This window comes from Lissotriton vulgaris, chromosome 8 (assembly GCF_964263255.1).
Source record: "Lissotriton vulgaris chromosome 8, aLisVul1.2, whole genome shotgun sequence".
In the NCBI taxonomy this organism is placed as follows: Eukaryota; Metazoa; Chordata; class Amphibia; order Caudata; family Salamandridae; genus Lissotriton; species Lissotriton vulgaris.
Genome location: NC_141696.1, coordinates 107,281,108 through 107,302,313, shown reverse-complemented (window position 1 = coordinate 107,302,313; position 21,206 = coordinate 107,281,108). Strand labels below are relative to the sequence as shown.

At 42.9% G+C, this 21,206-nt stretch overlaps 1 protein-coding gene across 2 annotated transcripts in view; it reads left to right on the top strand.

Annotated features, from left to right (window-relative positions):
- Positions 1-21,206, top strand: part of LOC147693550 (sodium-dependent proline transporter-like) — a 323,414-nt gene that overhangs the window by 121,900 nt on the left and 180,308 nt on the right. For both annotated transcript variants that reach the window (XM_086933770.1, XM_086933771.1), the window contains exon 2: positions 4,228-4,456. In XM_086933770.1, coding sequence (XP_086789896.1) covers positions 4,228-4,456 — 229 coding nt within the window. The remainder of the gene's footprint in view (positions 1-4,227; positions 4,457-21,206) is intronic.

Here is a 21,206-nt window from a genome sequence, read left to right as displayed (position 1 = left end):
AGCAAGGGAAACTGGACACGACTGACCTACTTTATGAACCCTTCCGGCCTCAGGTGCCTGCCGATGAAATCCACCTCACGGCGTGGCGGTGTCTGAGAGCGGCCCAGGACACCTTGCAGAACTGCTTGAAAGAAGCACGTCCTCGAGGGTTTTTGGTGTTTCTCTGCTGGGGGCTCGAGTGTGCTGGATTTAATCATTTTTTTACAACTGAGGATTACATGACATTTAACCTTTAGTACCGTCACTTGATGCACGTTTTTTTTATTTTTATATTGTGGTATTTTGTTCCTTCTTGCTATTTTTTTTGTTATATATATTTTTTTATCTTGTGTGTATTTGAGTGATTATTACTAATGCCCTCATTTAGTCGAATTGTGTATAATATTGTGCCTTACAACGTGCAGTTTAATCGCTGTCTTCTCATTGCCCTACACGTGTACATTTTCCCGCCTCAATCTCATGACCATCTTGAGAAGCAAGACTAGACCACGCGCCTGTTGTTTTAGAGAGTGCAACAGTGTGTGAAACCACCATGTTTCTTCCTCTGGAGAGAGGAGGATCCATGCTGGGGAACTCTGACAGACTCTGGCCCACATGTACTAAGGCATTTTCCCATAGACACTAAATGGGTAAAACCCTTTGATACATGGGGCTCCTTGCCCTTGACTGACCCTGGGCAGTATGGCTCTCTGGAAGGGCCACCCCTCAGAGGAAAGACATTGAGGGGGATGAGTGCATTTTCACAGATCAACAGAGCACCACAATGGGTCATATGTACAAACACATATTCCTATAGACACTGAATGGGTAAAACCCTTTGATACATCTGGCCCATTAATGTCTGGTTTTGTTAGTCCCCAATTAAAATGGTTTAATTTTTTTCTTTTCTAATGCTCAGCTGTGCTAATAGTTTTTCATTTATAGTACGCGCTAGGTTAGCATATAATAAAGCTTTGTAATGACATCATTGATATATTTGTTGAGTTATCAGAACCACGTGGGGGACTCCACTTAAAGCTATCAACATTCTGGGGTCTCTGGCAAGCCTGGAATATTCTGTGTACTGACCCATGTCAGTGATTTGACCAGGGTGACCCCAGTCCAGTTTTACTGCTCTGCTGGCCCACAGGCTATCTACACGTGTCTCGGGACAAAGGAAATCTACAGGAGTGAGACCCCTGTGGCTTGCGTCACAGATTCTATTGTTAGGTGGACTTCCAGAAACCCTTCAAAGGTGGTGTTAAGTGGCCTCTAAGACCTCTCTGTTTAAAGAGGTGTTTGTAACGTAACGCTCTGTTGTGACTAACGGGCACATGCATCAACCTATTTAGGAAGTGCAAACGGTGCGAATCGGTAAATTCGGCCGTTTGCGCTTCCTAAATACGTTTTTGGGATGCATGAAACAATTTTTCAAAATTCGCTTTTTTTTGCATTTCCTAAAAATGCGAATGCATTTAAGGAATCGCATTTGTGCGATTCCTTAAATGCAATGCATCAATTTTTTTTAAAATGCGAATTTTGAAATAGGAAGTGCAAATTAACACGAGGTTGAACCTCGTGTTAATTTGCGAAATTCTTTAAAAAAGTACAAAAATGCATTTTGGAAAGTGTCATGTTACACACACACATGTCCTTAGGACATGTGTGTGTGAAACATGCACTTTAAAATACATATCAGGGGTGCGGGGGGGTCCTTTGGACCCCCCCCCCCTCTGCACCCTTGCAATGCATCAACAAATTGCGAATTCCCAAAAAAAGAAATGCAAAACGGCATTGATTCCTATGGGCCTCTAGGCCCATAGGAATCAATGTAATGCCATTCCTTAATTGCGATTCGCAATTAAGGAATCGCAAATTCCGAAAATTAAGAAATCCTAAAAAAATGTTAGGATTTCTTGATACATAGGATTTTGCAATTCCTAAATTGCGATTCATTAATTTTCGCAATTTAGGAAATGCAAATTCCTACAATGATGCATGTGCCCGTTAGAGTTTAAGCCTGTGGTGACTCTCCGGAGTACTCTAAAGTAGTGAGTTAAAGTTACGAGCTGCTTTTACAGCGACACGTGCACATTGCCTCCAAGTTAGGCCTGTCTGCTCTGTGCCACTGATATCAGTGGGTTGAGTTCAGGCTAATTTAGTGACTTTAGTGATTCACCCTAACAAGGATAATACCCCAATTTCTTACATTGTCAATGTACTCCAGTTGGCTGGATAGAAGGCATAGGGCCTGGATCCCCCAGCCTGCTCCCCGCCAGCCAAGACAACAGTACAACCCACAGTTAAAATCATCCACAGAGATAGAGTGGGTGTAAAACGGCCATGTTTAATATCAACATTCATAAACATGATTAAACATTTTATATTAAAAATTTGATAAAATCAATAACACAATTTTAATATTGACATTACAAGTTTTCCTTTATACTAGTTCCTTTTCCCCCAGCACTAAGGGGCCCTCTGGCTCGCTTCTCCAAATCCGAGCTTCACACGCAAGGCGCAACCCACCTGCTTCCTTGAGTGATGGAACCCTGCCCTCTGGTCCTTGTCTGCCATCTCCGGGGCCCACCTCTCGACCACCAGGTTGCCCAGGATTCCAAGAGGCTCATAACCTGGCGCCCTAGCCTCCCCAGCCGGTAGCCACATTCATTCTGCCTGCGGAGAGCTTACTGTCTCTCCCCTCAGTGCTGGCCTAAGGAGTACGCAAGATGGACTCCCGTTCATTCTGTAAATCCATGTCCATGTTCTAAGGTCTCTTTACTGCAAACTTGCCCCCCGAACTACTGATCTAAGGGACGGGTTGGTGGGAGTTAAACTAATGGGCGCAGTCCCAGGAGCGCACAGCCGGTCCGGTGCAGGCGAGGAAAAAGAGACCGGGACCACAACTCCCAGAGCCTAAATAGGTACCGGTCCCTGCCCCCTCCCGCACCGGACGTGCATCACCCGGTCCCCCGGTAGTGAAACGCGGCCAGTCGCCCATAGGGCTAGCCGGCCCCCTACTCTGACCTCTGGCGTAGCGGGGGCCGGGGGCCAGGCCCTAGAGGCACGCTCCTCGAGCCTCGCGCTTGGCAGAGTCTACTTTTTGTGGTATTCTAATTCATGAGCTCCAGGACAAAGTATTTGTCAGCAGTAAACCTTCAGCTCACTGAGCCACCCTCCCGTAAAACCTGTCCACACACTAAAGAAGCTCTTCTCCATCCAACTCTGAGCCTGGCTTGGAGTGGTGTTGATGGGGAAGTCTGACTCCTGCAGGAAGAGCTCAGTCCGAAGAGTAGAGCTCCCTTCTCTGAAGGAACTCACTGATCTCTCCTCTGGACTGGGCACTTCCTCTGGAAATAGGAAGCCTTTCCATCACCTGTGAACTCTACATCGGCCTGCGTCTGGATTCTTACAGCTTTACCTTCAGCCATAGCTACCCCTGCTGAGCTGTATATTCCATATCCTCTTCTGTGCACACCTCTGCATGCACTGGGAGTGTTGCACAGTTGCCGTTCCTCTGTTTTCCAGCCCTCAACTCGCGTTTTTCCGATTACTTTATATTACTTACATTCCCAATCTTCTCTTCATTTTGGGTGCAAGGCCGGTTCTAGGATTTTTGGGGCCCTGGGATGAAAGTGAATGTGCGAGGCCCCTCTAATTTGCATACGGGACATATTCAGGGCCCCAGAAGCTGCTATGTTCAGACTCCTCCTGGGCCGCAGCTCCTCCGCTCAGCCACCTACAAGCACCTCTTTTAAAGCCCATATTCGGGCTTTAGGTGTGAGACTTGCTTGGGGGCTTAGAGTTAAACTTGTGGGGTGCTAAAGTGCTGACAATGGGTGTCCCTCAGTGTCTCTGAATGTGCAGCCCGGCAGGAGGCCTGATTGTAGGACAAACCTGCAAAATGTGTCTCCTTGCAACTGGGACACCATCCCTAAGCGGCCCAGGGGTAGGCCCCTCCCCTCCCTCTTATGGGCCCATTTGCAAAGAGATACCTTTCTTTCAATTGTATCAACATGAGTACAAGAGGCCGGTTGTGTGTTGAACTGGTACGGGGCCCCATGCTGGTGGGCTGAGTGGGAGGCCCTGGGCAGCTGCCCACACTGCCAATGCATAGTGCCGGCCCTGCTTGGGTGTAAAATGTGAATATGTTCTATTGTTTTCATGTATTGGTCTTGCACAGTTTTGAGTTTCTCTTAAAATGACCCCTGTGACCCGGAAGTACATAATTGTGATCTTTATTTGCAGGGTAGCCCTGAACACCTCAATGGAGTCATCTACGGGTACGATGCCTCGCAGCAGCAGAGCAGCCCGCAGTCCCCAGGCGAGACGCAGCCCTCCTCCCCGGCTGCCCCCTCCATCCCCCCAAGGCAGACCTGGGGCGGCAAATACGAGTTCCTGCTCTCCTGCATCGGCTACTGCGTGGGGCTGGGCAACGTCTGGCGCTTCCCCTACCTGTGCTACCGGAACGGCGGAGGTGAGTGTCTCTTGGTAACCTACCTCACATATCTCCTTCCAGCCATTGGGTGACCATAGGGCTGCCTGAAGAACTTCCATGGTGGCTGTAGAGCGGGGGCGTAACTTCCATTGGTGCGGCAAGTGCAGTGGCACCGGGGCCCACTGAATCCTGATCGTTTCTGTATTTCACATCAAACAGCCTTTGAGTCTACCCTAGAACGTTATGTTATGTTTGTTCTCTGGCTTTGGAGTTTAGCGCCTTGTACGGTTCAGGACTTGGTGCCAGGCACTGTAAGCGAAGAAGTAAACCATGTCCATGAGGAAAGACAAAACTTAAAACCGACAAATAGAGAAAAAGAAAACACGTTTGATTTGTAAATATTAGTCTTGCTGGAAGTCAGAGTGACGCTTCCGGTGAGATTGCTACTAAGAAGAATGTGGCCAAAGGTTTCAGGAAACAGCACATTTTTTTGGGTTGGGGGTCGCTTTGCTCTGTGCTGAGTGCTGGTCCTGACTTGAGCAACATTACTTGACTTTCGACGCTCAATTAAAATTCGGTACCATGTTTATTGGTCTATTTAGGAGCAAATTCCTTGATTTCTAGAACAGGTCAATAACGTTTACTGATGACCCCAAAACACATTCTTGGAAAAATGGCCATTCAAATAAAGTGTTTTAATATTATGGTGTCATAATTCTGATTTATAGATGGTATCAATTTGTAAAGCGCATATTTTTATCTTTCCATAACTTCAGGGTGCTGGAACACGTGCAACAAAAGAGACTAGTATAAGCAATAAATAGAGCAGAATAGCCAGACCATTAAAGCCATGTCGGGTTATGTGGCATCACTTCTGACATCCTTTTATTGCAGAACCGGAGTACCTATAGCCAAAAGCTTCCTTTAACAGTTAGTTTTTCATATGTTATCTGACCCGGATGTGCTTGGGCTCCGCTCTGAGTTTGGGATCCAGGGCGTTTCCACCCTTAAAGAACATCCCGTGTGTTTCAGATCGCTCAAGGGCCACGGAGGAATCCAATGTGGTGATGCTGACCATGCATTATTATGAGAGATTTAATTTTTTGCCTGTATGTTTGTTCTAGAAATCCCCTTGGATGATGCAGGGACTAGATCTGAATACCGGCATTCAGTGGCAGCTAGAGGAACTCTTTCAGATCCAGTTATGTATGGTCATGTCGCCATAAACGAAGACACAACTTGATGCTTGATTTTGGAGCCTTTGATCTTTCTTTACTTTGTCAAATCACTTTGAGGTACAAATAGGTTGCATATCTCAGGCATTCGCTGCAAATGGACCAAACCTCACACAAAAGTGGCCTTGTGGTTCTCTCACACACGTTGAGTCTCTTACTGATGCCTCTGCTCATCTCTTCAGGACAGGGGAAACCTCTGCCCGCCTTCGCAGTAACCCAAGAGTGCCCCAGACCTTCCCCAGGGTTCAGGACCCGTAGGTAGTGGGACAAAACAAGGACATGTGGTCCCACCAAAGTGCGGCTGTGGCTTAACTTAGGACCACATCTAGAGCAAGACCGACCCTCCAGAAATAGCCGACTTCCAACTCTTTCTATATAGACATTGACCAGAGTTGATAACCCTAACACGTGGTGACCTGCAGCTAGTTACCCACTTACTTTCATTAATGACTTGTGAGCTTAGGACTCCTGTAACCCCTCTTTGTTGTCTGCACCTGTGTGCCTGGTGAAGATCGACTTTTGTCCAGGGTGGCTTCAAGGAATCTACATACCAGTGACTTGACACTAGTCTTGACACTAGCCATGTGCTAGATTGTCCAACCCCTGGGCCTAGTCCATCCTATCTTTGTGCTCAGACCCTCTGCCTCTTATGCTTGGGTGTGCAGTGCAGGTGCCCAGGAGAGTTGCCCTGGGAGAAATGCACTCCCGACTCTCCCTCCCAGTACTCTTCAGGCTCAAGTAATTCAAATCTTCCAACTCCTTCTCACCTCTTTGCACTCCCAGAAGGCAGACACCTACCTTCATACCTGTATGCTCCACTAGGATCCTTCCTAGACATTATCTACAGAAAGCCTGTCCATGCCCTAGATCGAATTATATTGGGCAGATCAGTTCCTTATGTGCTGTCTCCATCTCCCTCACCGCCAACGGGGTCAGAAACATAAGCGTGACTTGAAACCACAGACATACACTATTAGATAGAACCTGCCACACTGTCTTCATCTCTACTACCCTCTTGCCTCTGCCTGCCTCCAGTGAAACTACTCTCCTCTTTGGTAAATGTAATTCTGCGATTAAAGTAATTGTTGGTAAATTCACATCTCTTGCCAGGAAAACATTGCACAAAACCAAGACCTGTAGTTTGATTTCATCCAGCCTCAGTCTCGATAAACGCTCGGAAAGAAGAGCCAAAATACTGTGGAGAACAGAGAAACTCCTCTGTCACTCTGCTAGCTCAAACAAAATTTACAAATTCTCCATCCTTTCTGCTAAAGCTTGATGCCTTAACTCTCAAAACGATCTCTTCAACAACAGATTTGAAAAACTTTTGAAATTCTTCATTCTGCAAAACACTTTATCCTCCCCTTCCAGCCCTGATGCTTCCAGATGCAATGAATTCTTCATTGATCAAATTAGCAAAATCAGACAGGAACTTTTTTTTGGGTCGAGGGAGTTTTATATAGCGTACACTCGACCTGAAGGCATTAGAGCGCTTTTAATGAGCACAAGTTGCGTTAGTCTGCCACATTCATTTTCTTAGACTTGGGAAGATTAAGGGGTTTGCCCAGAATCACAGAATGGTGAGCGTCGCTGCCGGGACTCGATCCCGGTTCCTCAGCTTTGAGGTCGACTGCTCTAGCCATTAGGACACATCCTCTCCATCTCTAATAGAATCTCTTGGATCAAAGTGGAACTCTCAAACCGCTCTCCCCCTCAACTCTGACATTCCCTTTCTGGTTACACCTCCCATTCAAACAATAAGCCAATCTCTCCTTGGATTTCCTTCACTCTGATTTCGGAAGAAACCCTTCTCTCAGATGTATCCGATCTCAAACCCTTTTCTTTCCTGACAGATCCATTCCCTTCCACTATGGCTTGGGAGCTTCCTCGGGCCCTTCTACATTGGCTTGCCATCACTAATTCATCTAATTGTACTAAATTGCCTCAAAAATACACGTGTAAAATCCCTCTTAAAATCGCCCATGATCCCTCGAATGTGGAAAATTCCCAAACTATCCAAGGTCTGCCTTTTTTGCCTTTGCTTAAAAAGAAATGTGTATCTTTTCAGCTGATAAAACATATCTCCAGAAATGATGAAATAAAGGACATCCCAGCTCCCTCCTTCTCCTGGAGCCAAGAACAGCTTTCGATACAGATAATCATCAAATTATGCTAGACACTTAGAAATACAAGATGGGTGTTGAGAGAGTGGTCTTACGGTGTTTTCACTTCAGTTCCTCTAAACATTCCTAGATGGTCAAAATTGGTAAAAAAACTTTTCGGTGCCCTCCTGCACTTCATGCTGTGCCTATCCTACTGCCAATTCTTTTCAATATCTTTGTAGGGACTTTTGGTGAAGTCTCCAGAATCTGTGTCTCCTTCCAATAATATGCTAATAATACTTAGGCCTACCTCAAACTGGATCCTCCTAAATATATTATCAAGTTAAAATCCACTATCGGACGCATCCAGAACTGGATGGAGAAAAAGCATCTCAAATGTGATCCCTTGAAGACTTACTTTCTCCTCCTAGCCCTACCAAAGACCTTATCTAGCTTGAGTCAATAAAATCTGTAGACATCACCTAACACCTGGCCACCACTGCAAAGTATCTGGTATTTTTTCCTGACTCCATCCCAAACCTTAAAAACCATAGCAGAGCTTTGGTTAAATCTGCCAGATTCCACCTTCACTAACTTAAGTCCAAACCCATTCTCTCTTTTCGTGATATGAAGCTGGTAGTAGAATCTTTGGTAAACTCTTGTGTTGGTAGGCCCCTTGCTCACCCAACATAAATGGATTAGGCATTCTCAGAACACTGCAACATGCTTTAGCAGGATTCATCACTAATACAAAAAATGGAAGTAGGTTAACCCTGCACTTGTGTGTTAAATAGCTCCCCACTGAGGCATGCTGCACTATGACAACTGCCTGGCTTACCTTTAAAGCTCGGAATCACCTTCTAGTTGAACGCTATGTTATTTTAGATGCCTAATACTTTCTGTACATTTACCAAATTATTTACCTTCATTCTCGACTCTTGTTGTTGTGAGGCGTCTTTAAACCTCCCACTCTACCCAACTCTTAGGTTTTATGATTTTCCACTTCCAGTCACTTTTTTTGTTTACCTTTCGAGGCCGCTGTTGCTTGTATGTTCCTACCTGTATGAGCAATGGTGGCTTGTGCAATGTGCTCCTTTATGATATCCTCATACTTACTCTTGTGGGTTTTTTACTTGAACTCTGATTATATGCAGTCTGTTCAGTTCTCAGTGTTTATTATTGTGGATTTCAGTGATGGTTTCTTACTGTTTAACAAAACATTTAAAACCAGTGCTGATCCGTGTTTATTCAGCTGCCTAACCCTCAAAATAGACAAAAACTGTGTTTTTCCAGTATTTGCAAAACATGTTGTTTTTGTTTTGCATTGGTTGTTAAAAGGTACATGTTTATTTTAAGTAGGGGAAGCTATGTAGTGTCTTCCCATTGGCAGTGTATCCAATGGACTTATGTTACTGTTTGAAGCATAGAAAGTCTGCATATTGCACTCACAATCACATATCATTGCTCTCGCTTCTAAGCATTACTTTTCACATTCACTATGTCTGGTATACAGGACTGTTAATGGATTTTAAAAGTAACCGTGCCATACTCCAATGTTTTCATACATAAATTCCAGTACACAGTGTTGCAGTCAACATTGTAACTCTGGGCTCCAAAACTCCAGCAGTGGAGTGTAGTTTGGTAAACATTCAGGATTATGTGGCGGTATCATGTATAACGATGGGCCGCCTTGCCTTGCAGCTATGAATTTTGTTGGTATGCAGAAAGTTTTGCATCATGGTTTAATAACTATCCCATGAGCATGGTGATGGCAGTCTTTTTACAGGTACCTGTCACTACACCTCGTATTAAATGTTTAAGCCTGTGGTGTTTGACAGTGGACCTGCTATCAAAACTGACTAGTTAGACAAGGGGGCTGATGTAGCAAAGGATTTGACCAATTCTGTGCCTTAAATGCGATAGTACTTATTGGCCTAGATTCTTATGAGCCATCCATTTCACCAGTCGGTGAAAGAATTGAACCCTGCCAAAAGATCATATATGTTGTGAATAAGCCCAGATTCTCTGCAGTGTATAACATATTTAGATCCGACTCAAAGCCTGGTTCTCAACCCTGCACCTTTACCTCAAGTACAGAAAACTGGAGGACACCAAAGGAAGAAGGAACAATATTTTGACATCTATAAAAATCAAAACTGAAGAAAAATTGTCTTGGACTAGCCTTTCTTTCTGCTATCTCGTGTAACAATGTTGCATTGTGTTGGCCCCTTCAGTAAGAAATAAAAATGACTAATTCTCTTTTACTTTCATTTCAAAGGGTGGCATTATAGTTTGTGATTGTGCAGGTGTTTATCAGAGTTTATACGTTTACACTGAGAAGGGCTATTTCCCTTTTAGTGAGGTTTTATCAGTTATCCTCCTTTTAAACCTAAAACAGGATATGCAAACCAGACCTCTTGCTCGAACTCTACTGCGACCAATGGTGCCCTAGGCAAATTGATGTTTTGTTCTAAATACTTAGTTATTCCTTTATTTGTACTTGTGGTTTGTTTGGGGAACTTATGCTGCTCTAGAAGTTCTATTAAACGTACATACTTTAAACTGCTTATTACTGCACAACTGCCTAATTGTTACACCCTTGAATTGTAATCCTTTTTAACTCTAAGGCACTGCACTTTTATAAAATGTAATGCATTGTTAGCCACCTTATGTCATTGTACTGAAATCCTCTAAAATTCTGAAACAACCATGTTTTTTTCTTGTGCTCATTTATGAAAAAGGTTTAGGAGGTATGAGCTCAGGTGAAACGCCAAAGGAGAAGTTATATTTTGGTTCAAAGGGTTCCAGCCATTCTCTCCTGAGTACTTGCCCCAAATAAAGCAGGCGAACGAGGATTTTCGAGGACCTGAATGTTTCTTCCTCATCCTGCCATGATTTTCACATGTTTCATAATCGTTGGACCGTATAAGGATGTTATGTGAAAAGTGTTATTTACCCAATCCTCCCAACGTCCTGCTCTCTGTTTAGATAGGCAGCATCGATCCAGACTATTTACTCTGTTAATGGACTTCACCAAGTCCTTATATTCTGGTGACGCAGATGACACACAGTTTAAACAAATATCCCTTCTCGTCAATAATAATAAAGCAAACGGCAAATGTGCATACCTGTTTAGTTTTATCTGTTGCCTGTCCCCTGACGGGAACCCAAAAATCACCAAAGCAAGACTTACATGAATATCTTTCCCCCAAAATTTCAGAGAGACACAACAATAACCTTACCGACTTATTGCCAGAAAACCTGGATCCGAGGGCACTGCCAAAACATATGTATTTAATCTTTAGACCTCTTTGATTTCCCCGCCTCCCATCTTTGATAGCCTTTTCGGGGTCAAACAACCATGTTGTAAATAATACTTGTTTTGCGTCTCCAGTCGTCATACGGTGACTCCTGCCTTGTGTTTCCCCACTCACCTTAGGTACGCCGCTTTAAAACCATGTTGGTTGCAGGATGCACTATATAAAAGAGAACCATAAATGCAAGTACGGAGGTCAGGCTGGATTTCCCTTCATTAATAGAAGCACTTGTTTAGGAGAACTTGCAGCCCCCCAAGAGGTGGGAGTGGAGCTCAGGATCCCACCTAAAGGAGAGTCCATTTCAGAGCTGTGCACCAGCAGTAGTTGGATTCACTTTCTCTGATGCTTCTATCATTTTCACGCTGGGGCAGGACATTTTGCCTGAAAGTGGAAAGCATTGAAGGAAAGATGTTGGCAGGACCTGTGTGTTAGGTGTGCCCCGTACCTCGATGGTGCAGAGCCCCGAGCTCGCAGCATGATATCCTAAGGCTCTTGACTGGCCAGGAGTTATCCTGGTGCCTCATGTCTTTTTCGTTTCTTGCACATAATGCTGTCATGTATATGAAGTGAGTTCCACAGCTTTCCTCACATGCCATGAGCTTGTGACTGTTTTGTGTTGGACACACACTGCTTCTCTGTTTGTGTTGGTGCCTGTTGAAGCTGACCCAGCTTGCATTGCTTCTCCGCATGTTCATTTTGAAGTTAGCCAAGCACGCATTCATTCTGATTGTTGTGCCTGTTGAAGCTAGTCAAGCTTTCGCTGCGTCTCACTATGGCTGTTTTGTGTTAGGCACCCTTGCACTGCTTCTCCGTGTGTTGTGCCTGTTGAAGCTGGCCCAGCTTGCATTGCTTCTCCGCATGTTAATTTTGAAGCTAGCCAAGTTCTCATTGCGTCTGATTGTTGTGCCTGTTGAAGCTACCCAAGCTTTCACTGCGTCTCACTATGGCTGTTTTGTGTTAGGCACCCTTGCACTGCTTCTCCGTGTGTTGTGCCTGTTGAAGCTGGCCCAGCTTGCATTGCTTCTCCGCATGTTAATTTTGAAGCTAGCCAAGTTCTCATTGCGTCTGATTGTTGTGCCTGTTGAAGCTACCCAAGCTTTCACTGCGTCTCACTATGGCTTTTTTGTGTTGGGCACGCTTGCATTGCTTGTCTGTGTGTTGTACCTGTTGAAGCCGGCCAGGCTTCCATTGCATATTTGTGTGTTATCCCTGTTGAACATGGCCACGCTTGCACTGCCCAAAGTGGGCACTGCTACTTGTCCATACCTGTGTTGTGCATAAAGCTTTTAATCCCTCCTGAGCAGTACCTTTTTTTGTGTGTGAGTGAAGTTTGGACTGCTGCCACGTGTACGCCACTGTTATGTTGCCCTTTAATTCTTTTGGAATGTGTCTGTATGTATTCCACTGTATCTTGGTTTCCCCTGCCTAGCAACTGTGGTAGTTGCTGTTGAAGAAGTCCTGTGTAGGCTGTTCCCTACCTTGCTCCTGTGTTCTTTTAATAAACTACATCTTCTACTTAAATTGTGTAGTTTCAACTTTACAATTTTGGCGACTTGGCTTCCAAGAACACCAGGAATCTGAAGAACCCATTTTTCTACAATTTTTCTTCTTATTTTTTTTTTAAAAAGAGAGAAACTTCAAGGAAATTCATCTTGGAAAACCTCAAGAAAATTCATCTTGTAAACATCTATTTTCAAGCGTTTAACTTCGACCTTCTTTTAGTCGAGTTTCACTGTTTTATAACCTGGATGAACGTTTCCTGAATTCAACTTCGAGGAACTCTGTGAGTAACCCTTCATTGTTTACTCCGCTCCCTCTCATCGGCCATAAATTATTCCATATTGTGCTACCCTACGTTTATGTGACTTTCTATTGACTTTGGATATCAGAGATCCTTGTTAACATTGAATGCGTCTTTTGAAACTTTCAAACGATCGTTACCTTCATGCACTTCAGCGCGCAGCAGCTCGTTCCATTCTCGCTCTTCACCTTCGCTCCTTTGTTATGATGTGACGTCAGCTCGTACGTCTCCACGCATTGACGAGCGTCAAAGACCTGCGTCAGGGATTATCTCCTTGACAACCCAGAGCGTCGATCAGAGAGTTCATTTCCATGGTAACACGTTTTCCTACGCGTTTGAAAGCGCGTTTTAAAGCAAACTTCACACGCTTTATTTACCTTTCTGCACGCGTTTGAGAGCGCGTTTTCAGAGCGTTTTCAGCACATTACGCTCAACTGTTAAAAAGTTTAACTTTAATTGCCAAATACCTTAAGAGTGAATTATTAATTCTTTTCTCTTCATATTTTTCGTTTTAAGTGCACATTCAAGGATTCTTCTAGTGCACATTCAAAGGATTCTTCTAACAACCTAAGTCTTCAAGTAAGATTTTATTATTCTTTATTATTCTCTTTATTCAAAATGACTTCCCAGAATTTTACTATTCAATCACCACAACCCTTTTGGCCTACAGGTTTAGAACCTTGTATGAAATGGCTTCAATGGAAAGCATATTTTATGAACTTTATTGACACTATTGATGAGGATGGTAAAATGAAACCAGAAAGAAAGAAAAAACTATTTTTACACTCATTAGGTGCTGGTGGTCTTAAGGTTTATGAAGAAATGCCCAAAAGTGGTGGAAGTGGTGATTCTAATGTTTTTGACGATATTCTAAAAGACTTTGACAGTCATTTTTCGCCTAAAGTTTGTATAGGTATTACTCGTTACAAGTTTTTTCACAGGAAACAAAGACCTGGAGAAAACATTGACGTTTATATTGCTGAACTTAAAAAGATAGCTGAAGATTGTAAATTCGATCACCTTCAAGAGCAGTTTATTAGAGACCAAGTAGTTATGCATGCTTCGGATCCTTCCATTCAAGACAGATTATGGATAAATGGAGATTCAGATCTCAAAGATATATTGGCTATTGTCAGAAAAGCTGAACTTTCCGGTCGAAGTGCTAAAGCTATTAAAAATGAAGAAAAAGCCATTTCTGATGCTAAAACTACTAGTGACCAAACTGTTGCAAAGGTTCAAGGAAAATCCAACTATAAGCAAAAACTTCAATATAAAAACAAACCTACTGAATTTAAAAAGAGTGATAATTTAAAATGCTTTCGTTGTGGTAGCAGTTCACACTTAGCCAATTACAAGCTTTGTCCAGCATTGAAGGAAAAGTGCTCTAATTGCAATTTAATTGGTCATTATTCAAGAGCGTGCAATAGGCTAAAAAGCAAAAAAGTTAAAATTGTTTATGATTCATCGTCTGATGATGAAGAAGTTTTGAGTAATAAGGTTATGCATTGTTATGTTGATGATGACTGTGTAAAGAGTATCACACCTTGTTCTATGAATGAGATCTGCATACCTAAACCTCTTGAGAAAGTTTATATTTTTAACGTTAATGACTCAGGGAAAAGGAATGTCCTCAAGAAACCTATTTGTAACATGCTTATTGGTGGAGTTCCCATTGACATATATGCTGACTCTGGTTCCCCATATTCCATCATCAATGAAAATGTTTGGAATTCTAAATTTGTTCGGTATTTAGGTAATGAACTTTATTCTCCTGACATCTCTGCTGAAGGATTTAATGGTGGTAAAATTGAGGTTATTGGTTACAAACCTTTAAATTTCAAGTTCAAAGGAAGAGAAGCTGTTTGTAAATTATATGTTGCCAAGGTTGGACCTTCTGTCCTTGGGTGGAGAGATCAGTGGGATTTAGATATTGTTTTAAATCCCAACAGTCCAGATCCTGTGTTAGTTATCAATGAGGGAACTGAAATTGGTGACTCCATGCTTAAAAAATTTCCTAAAGTTTTTAGTGGTAAAATAGGTAATTTTCAAGGTTTTTCTCACCACATTGTTCTCAAAGATAATGCTAATCCTAAAATTTTCAAAGCCAGAAATATTCCCATTCTGGTTCGGGGTGATGTTGAAAAAGAATTAGAGAAACTTGTCAAGGAAGACATAATTGAACCTATTGAGTCCTCTAATTGGATTTCTCCAGTAGTTATCGCAAGGCGTGCCAATGGCAAAATCCGTCTTTGCGTGGACCTTCGCCACTTAAATGAGAATATTGTCGTTGACAAATTCCCTTTACCCAAGATTAATGAAATGCTGTCTCTAGTTAATGGTGCTATGTACTTTTCCACAATAGACTTATCCTCCGCATATCATCAGATTTCCCTAGACACTGAGAGTAAACAACTTACTGCGTTCATCACTCCCATGGGGTGTTTCCAATTTAAACGCATGCCTTTTGGCTTAGCGTCTGCCGCTGCCATTTTCCAGCGCATCATGCACCAACTTTTTGGGAAACATCCTAAAGTGAAATTCTTCCAGGACGATATTCTAGTGTACGGTAAAGATAAAGATGAGCATAACACCATCCTTGAAGATGTTCTTGGCATTCTTGAGAATAAGGGTCTAACCATTGAATATTCTAAATGCCATTTTGCAGTTAAATCTGTAACTTATCTTGGACACGTGCTGTGTTGTGATGGTGTTTCAACCAAGGCTAAATTAGTTGATGCCATAAAAGATGCTCCGCCTCCTTCCTGTAAAGATGATGTAAGATCATTTTTAGGAATGGTAGAATTCTATTCTAAATTTGTTAAAAATTTCTCGTCCAAGGTTTTCAATATTAGACAACTCCTAAAAAGCAAAGTTAAATTTGAATGGTCTCCTTTTTGTGAAGACGAATTCAACAGTATCAAATTGGAGATTATTAATGCTCCTGTGTTGTGTCCTTTTGATTTAGATCTAAGTTCTGTAGTCACAGTTGATGCTAGTAATAAAGGCTTAGGAGGTGTTCTATCTCAAATTGACAGCTCAGGTAAAGAACGCATTGTAGCTTTTGCGTCAAGAGCACTTTCTGTTCCGGAGAGTAAATTCTCAGTTATTGAGAAGGAAACCTTAGCTGTAGTATGGGCTCTTGAGCACTTCCGCAGTTTTGTATGGGGAAGAGAGTGTGTTGTGCGATCTGACCATAAACCTCTCACTAAACTCCTTTCTACTGAAGGTCTTTACAATGCCACTGCTAGAATTGCTAGAATGTCCATGCGGCTACAGGATTTTATTGTTAAAATTGAATATCTACCTGGTAAAAGCAACGTTATTGCTGATTTTCTCTCCCGAATGCCTACTGATTTACATGAATGTGAGGTGAATGAGTGGGATTCCCTTCACATTGCCTATATTCTTGATAGCAATCCTTTTTGTATAGACAAAAAATTGTGGAAGGATGATTATCTCAAAGATAGTATTTTAATTTCTATCATCACCTCCATTCGTGAAGGTTGGACAGATAAGAAAGATTTATCTTCTGATCTTAAACCCTATTGGGAGGTTAGAAATGAGCTGACTGTTTGTGATGATACAATTTTTAGAGGTGAAAAAGCCATTCCACCTTCTTCTTTAAGGAAGGGCATCATTGATCTGTGTCACAAAGATCATTGTGGTATTGTGAAAACCAAACAGAATGTCAAACTATGGTATTGGTGGCCAGGTATTGATGTCCTTACTGAAAGAATTGTTCGCGAATGTGTCACTTGTGCTAATTCTGATAAAGTTCTCAACACACTCAAACCTGACATGTGTGAACCCTTAGTTCCAGAGGGTCCTTGGCATACTGTTGCCATAGACATTATGGGACCAATTGGAGACGATCATAAATTTATTATTTCTATAATTGATGTATTTTCCAGATGGCCTAATATCACCATTGTGGACAAGGTTGATTCTTCTTCTGTTTTGAATTTTATTGACAGAGTTTTCATTGAAGAAGGGCTGCCCAACCAAGTTATCAGTGATAATGGTGTTCAGTTCACGTCCAAATTAACTAAATCCTATTTTGAACGTGTGGGTATTGTACATAAGACTACCTCCCTTTACAACCCTAGCGGTAATGGACTTTGCGAGAGGTTCAACAGAGTTTTGAAAAATGCCATACAAATTGCTGTACAAAATGGTGAGGATTGGGAAACTTCAGCCTTCAAAGCTGTCTGGTCATATAGGACCAATATTCATGATGCTTTAAAAATGTCTCCCTTTGAAATCATGAGAGGTCGTGTTGCCAGAACTAAATGCAATCCCAAATGGTTACATAAAAAATCTTGCTTAGACATTTGCATGAATAAAGTTAGAACTGATGTTATTGATAAGCACCTAGAGTATAAGAGAAACTTTGATAAGAAATGTTGCTCTAGCACTGCAGAAGTTCATGTTGGCATGTGGGTTAAAGTTAAAAAACCCTGGAAAGTCCGTAAGGGAGATTCCCAATTTTCTGAACCTCTTTTGGTCAAAAAGATACTCCGAAATGCCGTCCTTCTTAGCGATGGTAAAGTGTGGAATCTTAAAAGAATTGCCATCTACAGAGGGAAAAATCGTCTAACTAATGACTGCTTTATTTCTCCTGACCTGCCATGTACTTCCACTCTTAATTCCACTCCTTGTGGGGATCATGGTGGTTTTAGTGTTTCTGAAAATCTTTCCTCCAATCCTAACCCTTCCTCCCCTAATGCATGTAATGTTCCTTCTAGTGCAAATGTAGTTGACCCTTTTTCCAATTCAGATGGGTCTGTTCCGTCCTCTAGTGTTCCTGCTACCTCTGTTTCTATTCCACCTAATCATGACGTCAATTCTACTTCTGTCAATGAACTTCCACGTGGCAGTGATGTATTTGTAAACCGGAAACGCATTTGCTCTAAACCCAAGTGGCTAGAAGATTTTGTTTGCTGAATGTCTTATATTTCTAACTTATTTTGTTTTCTCTTACCTCCTTTTGTAAAAGGGGAAGATGTGTTATGTTGCCCTTTAATTCTTTTGGAATGTGTCTGTATGTATTCCACTGTATCTTGGTTTCCCCTGCCTAGCAACTGTGGTAGTTGCTGTTGAAGAAGTCCTGTGTAGGCTGTTCCCTACCTTGCTCCTGTGTTCTTTTAATAAACTACATCTTCTACTTAAATTGTGTAGTTTCAACTTTACAGCCACCTACCTTGGGAGACAGACTTGCTTTGTTGCGCCCTTTCTGCTATGACATCATTTTCCAAGTGCTGGAGCCCTTTCCCTTGGCACCGCAGCCTAGTCTAAGAAACAGGCTCTACCTGGCTGATGGGTGTGCACTGATAATGAACAAAAGGCTAATGGCAAGATGAACACACAATGACGACAAAAAAAAGGGTAAAGCAGATAAGAGAATGTGATGTAACTAGGAATATCACAGGTGAGGAAAAGTATAAATAGGAGCTGTAAAAGAGCGCAAAAGAAAAAAGTGATATAAAAGGAAAAGAAGCAGGAAACAGAAGACTGAAGAGATAAACTACAGAGCGAAATCCGTTCTAACCCAGCTTTGGCAAAGCCAATGGGTCTCTCTGTTGGCGATGCCAAAGTGTCGTACAGCATGCAAAAAGAAAAAAAAAACATCAAATACTCGTGATGATGTGTGTGCCCATGTATGCATGATTACTCATGCATGCCTACAAATTGAGGCTGGTGCTATTGTTATTTATTTACCGATCCGATATGAATTAATATATTTTGTGTGTGTATGTATGTGTCTAATATATATATATATATATATATATATATATATATATATATATATATATATATATATATATATATATATATATATATATATATTCCAAAACAGTTGCCTGTCAGGAGGGAGCCTCACTCGAAGACCAGATTCAGCCACTTTTATTCAATGCAGAAAGCAGCGTGCACAAACCACAGCTAGCAGCAAATAAAGTCTTGCCTGACACGTTTCATGCGAACAGCATTTCATCAGAGGCAGTAGACTGTTCTCAGAGTAGCACGGCATTTCCTGGCACCACATTTAGCTTCCTTAAGTCACACCCCAATGGGCGCGGCCACTCCTGTGGCCTGATGGTACTTGTGGTACCTATCTTGCGTTGATGCGCTGTCGTAACTATTCAAGAATATGAATTTATTAAAGCCCCAGTGGGTGTTGCAGCTTAGTTTGCTATGACGCTGCTGTCTTCTTTCCACAAAGAACCGGCATCTTCTTTCCTTCTCGCAGCGTCGTTTGACGTCCCTGCAGGAGGGCCGGTCACAGCCCCGGGGCTCCACTCCGCGGCTCAGGCATGCCTCTAGTTATTCCAAAACAGTTACCGGTCAGAAGGAGGGAGCCTCACTCGAAGATCAGATTCAGCCACTAAGCTGCAACACCCACTGGGGCTTTAATAAATTCATATTCTTGAATAGCTACGACCGCATCAACGCACTGCAGACCCACTTTCAAGACTGCTGCCGAACGGACGCTGCCAGATACTGGACTTTGGCATGGTTCCGCAGCAGTCTTGAAAGTGGGTCTGCAGTGTGGAGCAACACGGAATTGGCGACTATCTCCATCGAGACATTAAAATTGAAAAAGGCAGTCCACTGGAGGGTTCGTAATGTTTGGACTGAATTGTGAAAATCACACATACCATCATGCACTGTAAAATATTATCATGTTGATGCCCACTAGAGGGCCGAGAATGGTTCAAGATCTGCACGTGTGGGGACTCGCAATCAGTTTCTTTTTGCCAGGGCTCACCTCAGAAGAAGTTCCAAGATGGAATGAAACGTGTCAGGATTGCCCAAAATTGCTCGAATAAATGCTTTGAAAGCACGTGTTGCGTGTGCGGCTCATAGTTTCCTTGAAGGTGGAGAAAGTGTTGTTATATATATATATATATATATCCAAGATATTCTCCTCCAGCAGAAGAAGAAGAGACCACAGGCGGGGACGTTTTGGAGGCATTTATTCGGAGCACAAAAACGGCAAATGCATTTCGGCATACACAAACAGCCTTCTTCAGTGCCTTGAGGTGTTCACAGGATGCGCGACACATTTCGCGGCTTCAAATACCCAGCTGCACCCTGTTGCGTGGTTGGTAGCTCCGCCCCCATGGTGAGTCAAATATGTGGCAAGTTCAATAACGCCTACATGTCCCAGAATGCCAAGTTCAGGTAAGTTGGGGATGTTGGGGGAGGGAAAGGCATCACGAAGTTCAACATCCTCAATGTCAGTGTGCCTCCCAAAGTTCATACCTCCTCGGGTCCCCATGTCCGCATAACCCTCCAATCCTCCGGGCAAAATGAAGGCGGGGGCATCGGGAATGGATTCCACGTAGCCCGCCGCCCAGCTCCTCCCGAGATTGAAGGTGGGGTGCAGCGCAAATCCAGTACCCTGGAAACCAGCAGACCGTCGAAACAGAAGCCAACAACACCGCACCCACTTTGCAATGCGGGGGTCTCTGACGCGTGAATGTTGGCGTTCACGCTGAAAATATCCAAGATATTCTCCTCCAGCAGAAGAAGAAGAGACCACAGGCGGGGACGTTTTGGAGGCATTTATTCGGAGCACAAAAACGGCAAATGCATTTCGGCATACACAAACAGCCTTCTTCAGTGCCTTGAGGTGTTCACAGGATGCGCGACACATTTCGCGGCTTCAAATACCCAGCTGCACCCTGTTGCGTGGTTGGTAGCTCCGCCCCCATGGTGAGTCAAATATGTGGCAAGTTCAATAACGCCTACATGTCCCAGAATGCCAAGTTCAGGTAAGTTGGGGATGTTGGGGGAGGGAAAGGCATCACGAAGTTCAACATCCTCAATGTCAGTGTATATATACATACACACACACTGAAAAAAGCAAAGGTTACAGGGACGTTATAGTTAGGAAATGGTATAAAGAAACATAGACATTCGTTGAAAAAAGCAAAGGTTACAGGGACGTTATAGTTAGGAAATGGTATAAAGAAACATAGACATTCGTTGAAAAAAGCAAAGGTTACAGGAATGTTAGTTTGGCTCAGGTTTCACGCGTACAAAACCCGTGAAATTCAGCCGAGTTAGCCGAGCTAATTATAACTCATTCCACCAGCAATGCACCACTTATGACCTCACATATTACATCACTCATGACATGGTCGGGGACATCGCTGATGACATCTCATTTTTTATTAAATAAAAAAATTATGTTTTTTACCCCTGGCGACCATATCTGGGGGGGTCAGGGTATTCCTACTGTGCCTCCTTTTATTTATTTTTTACTTTGTTTGTGGGACTCCGTTTCGAACAGAGTCCCAAGATGGCTGCCAACACTTCCTGGTTAAGTGT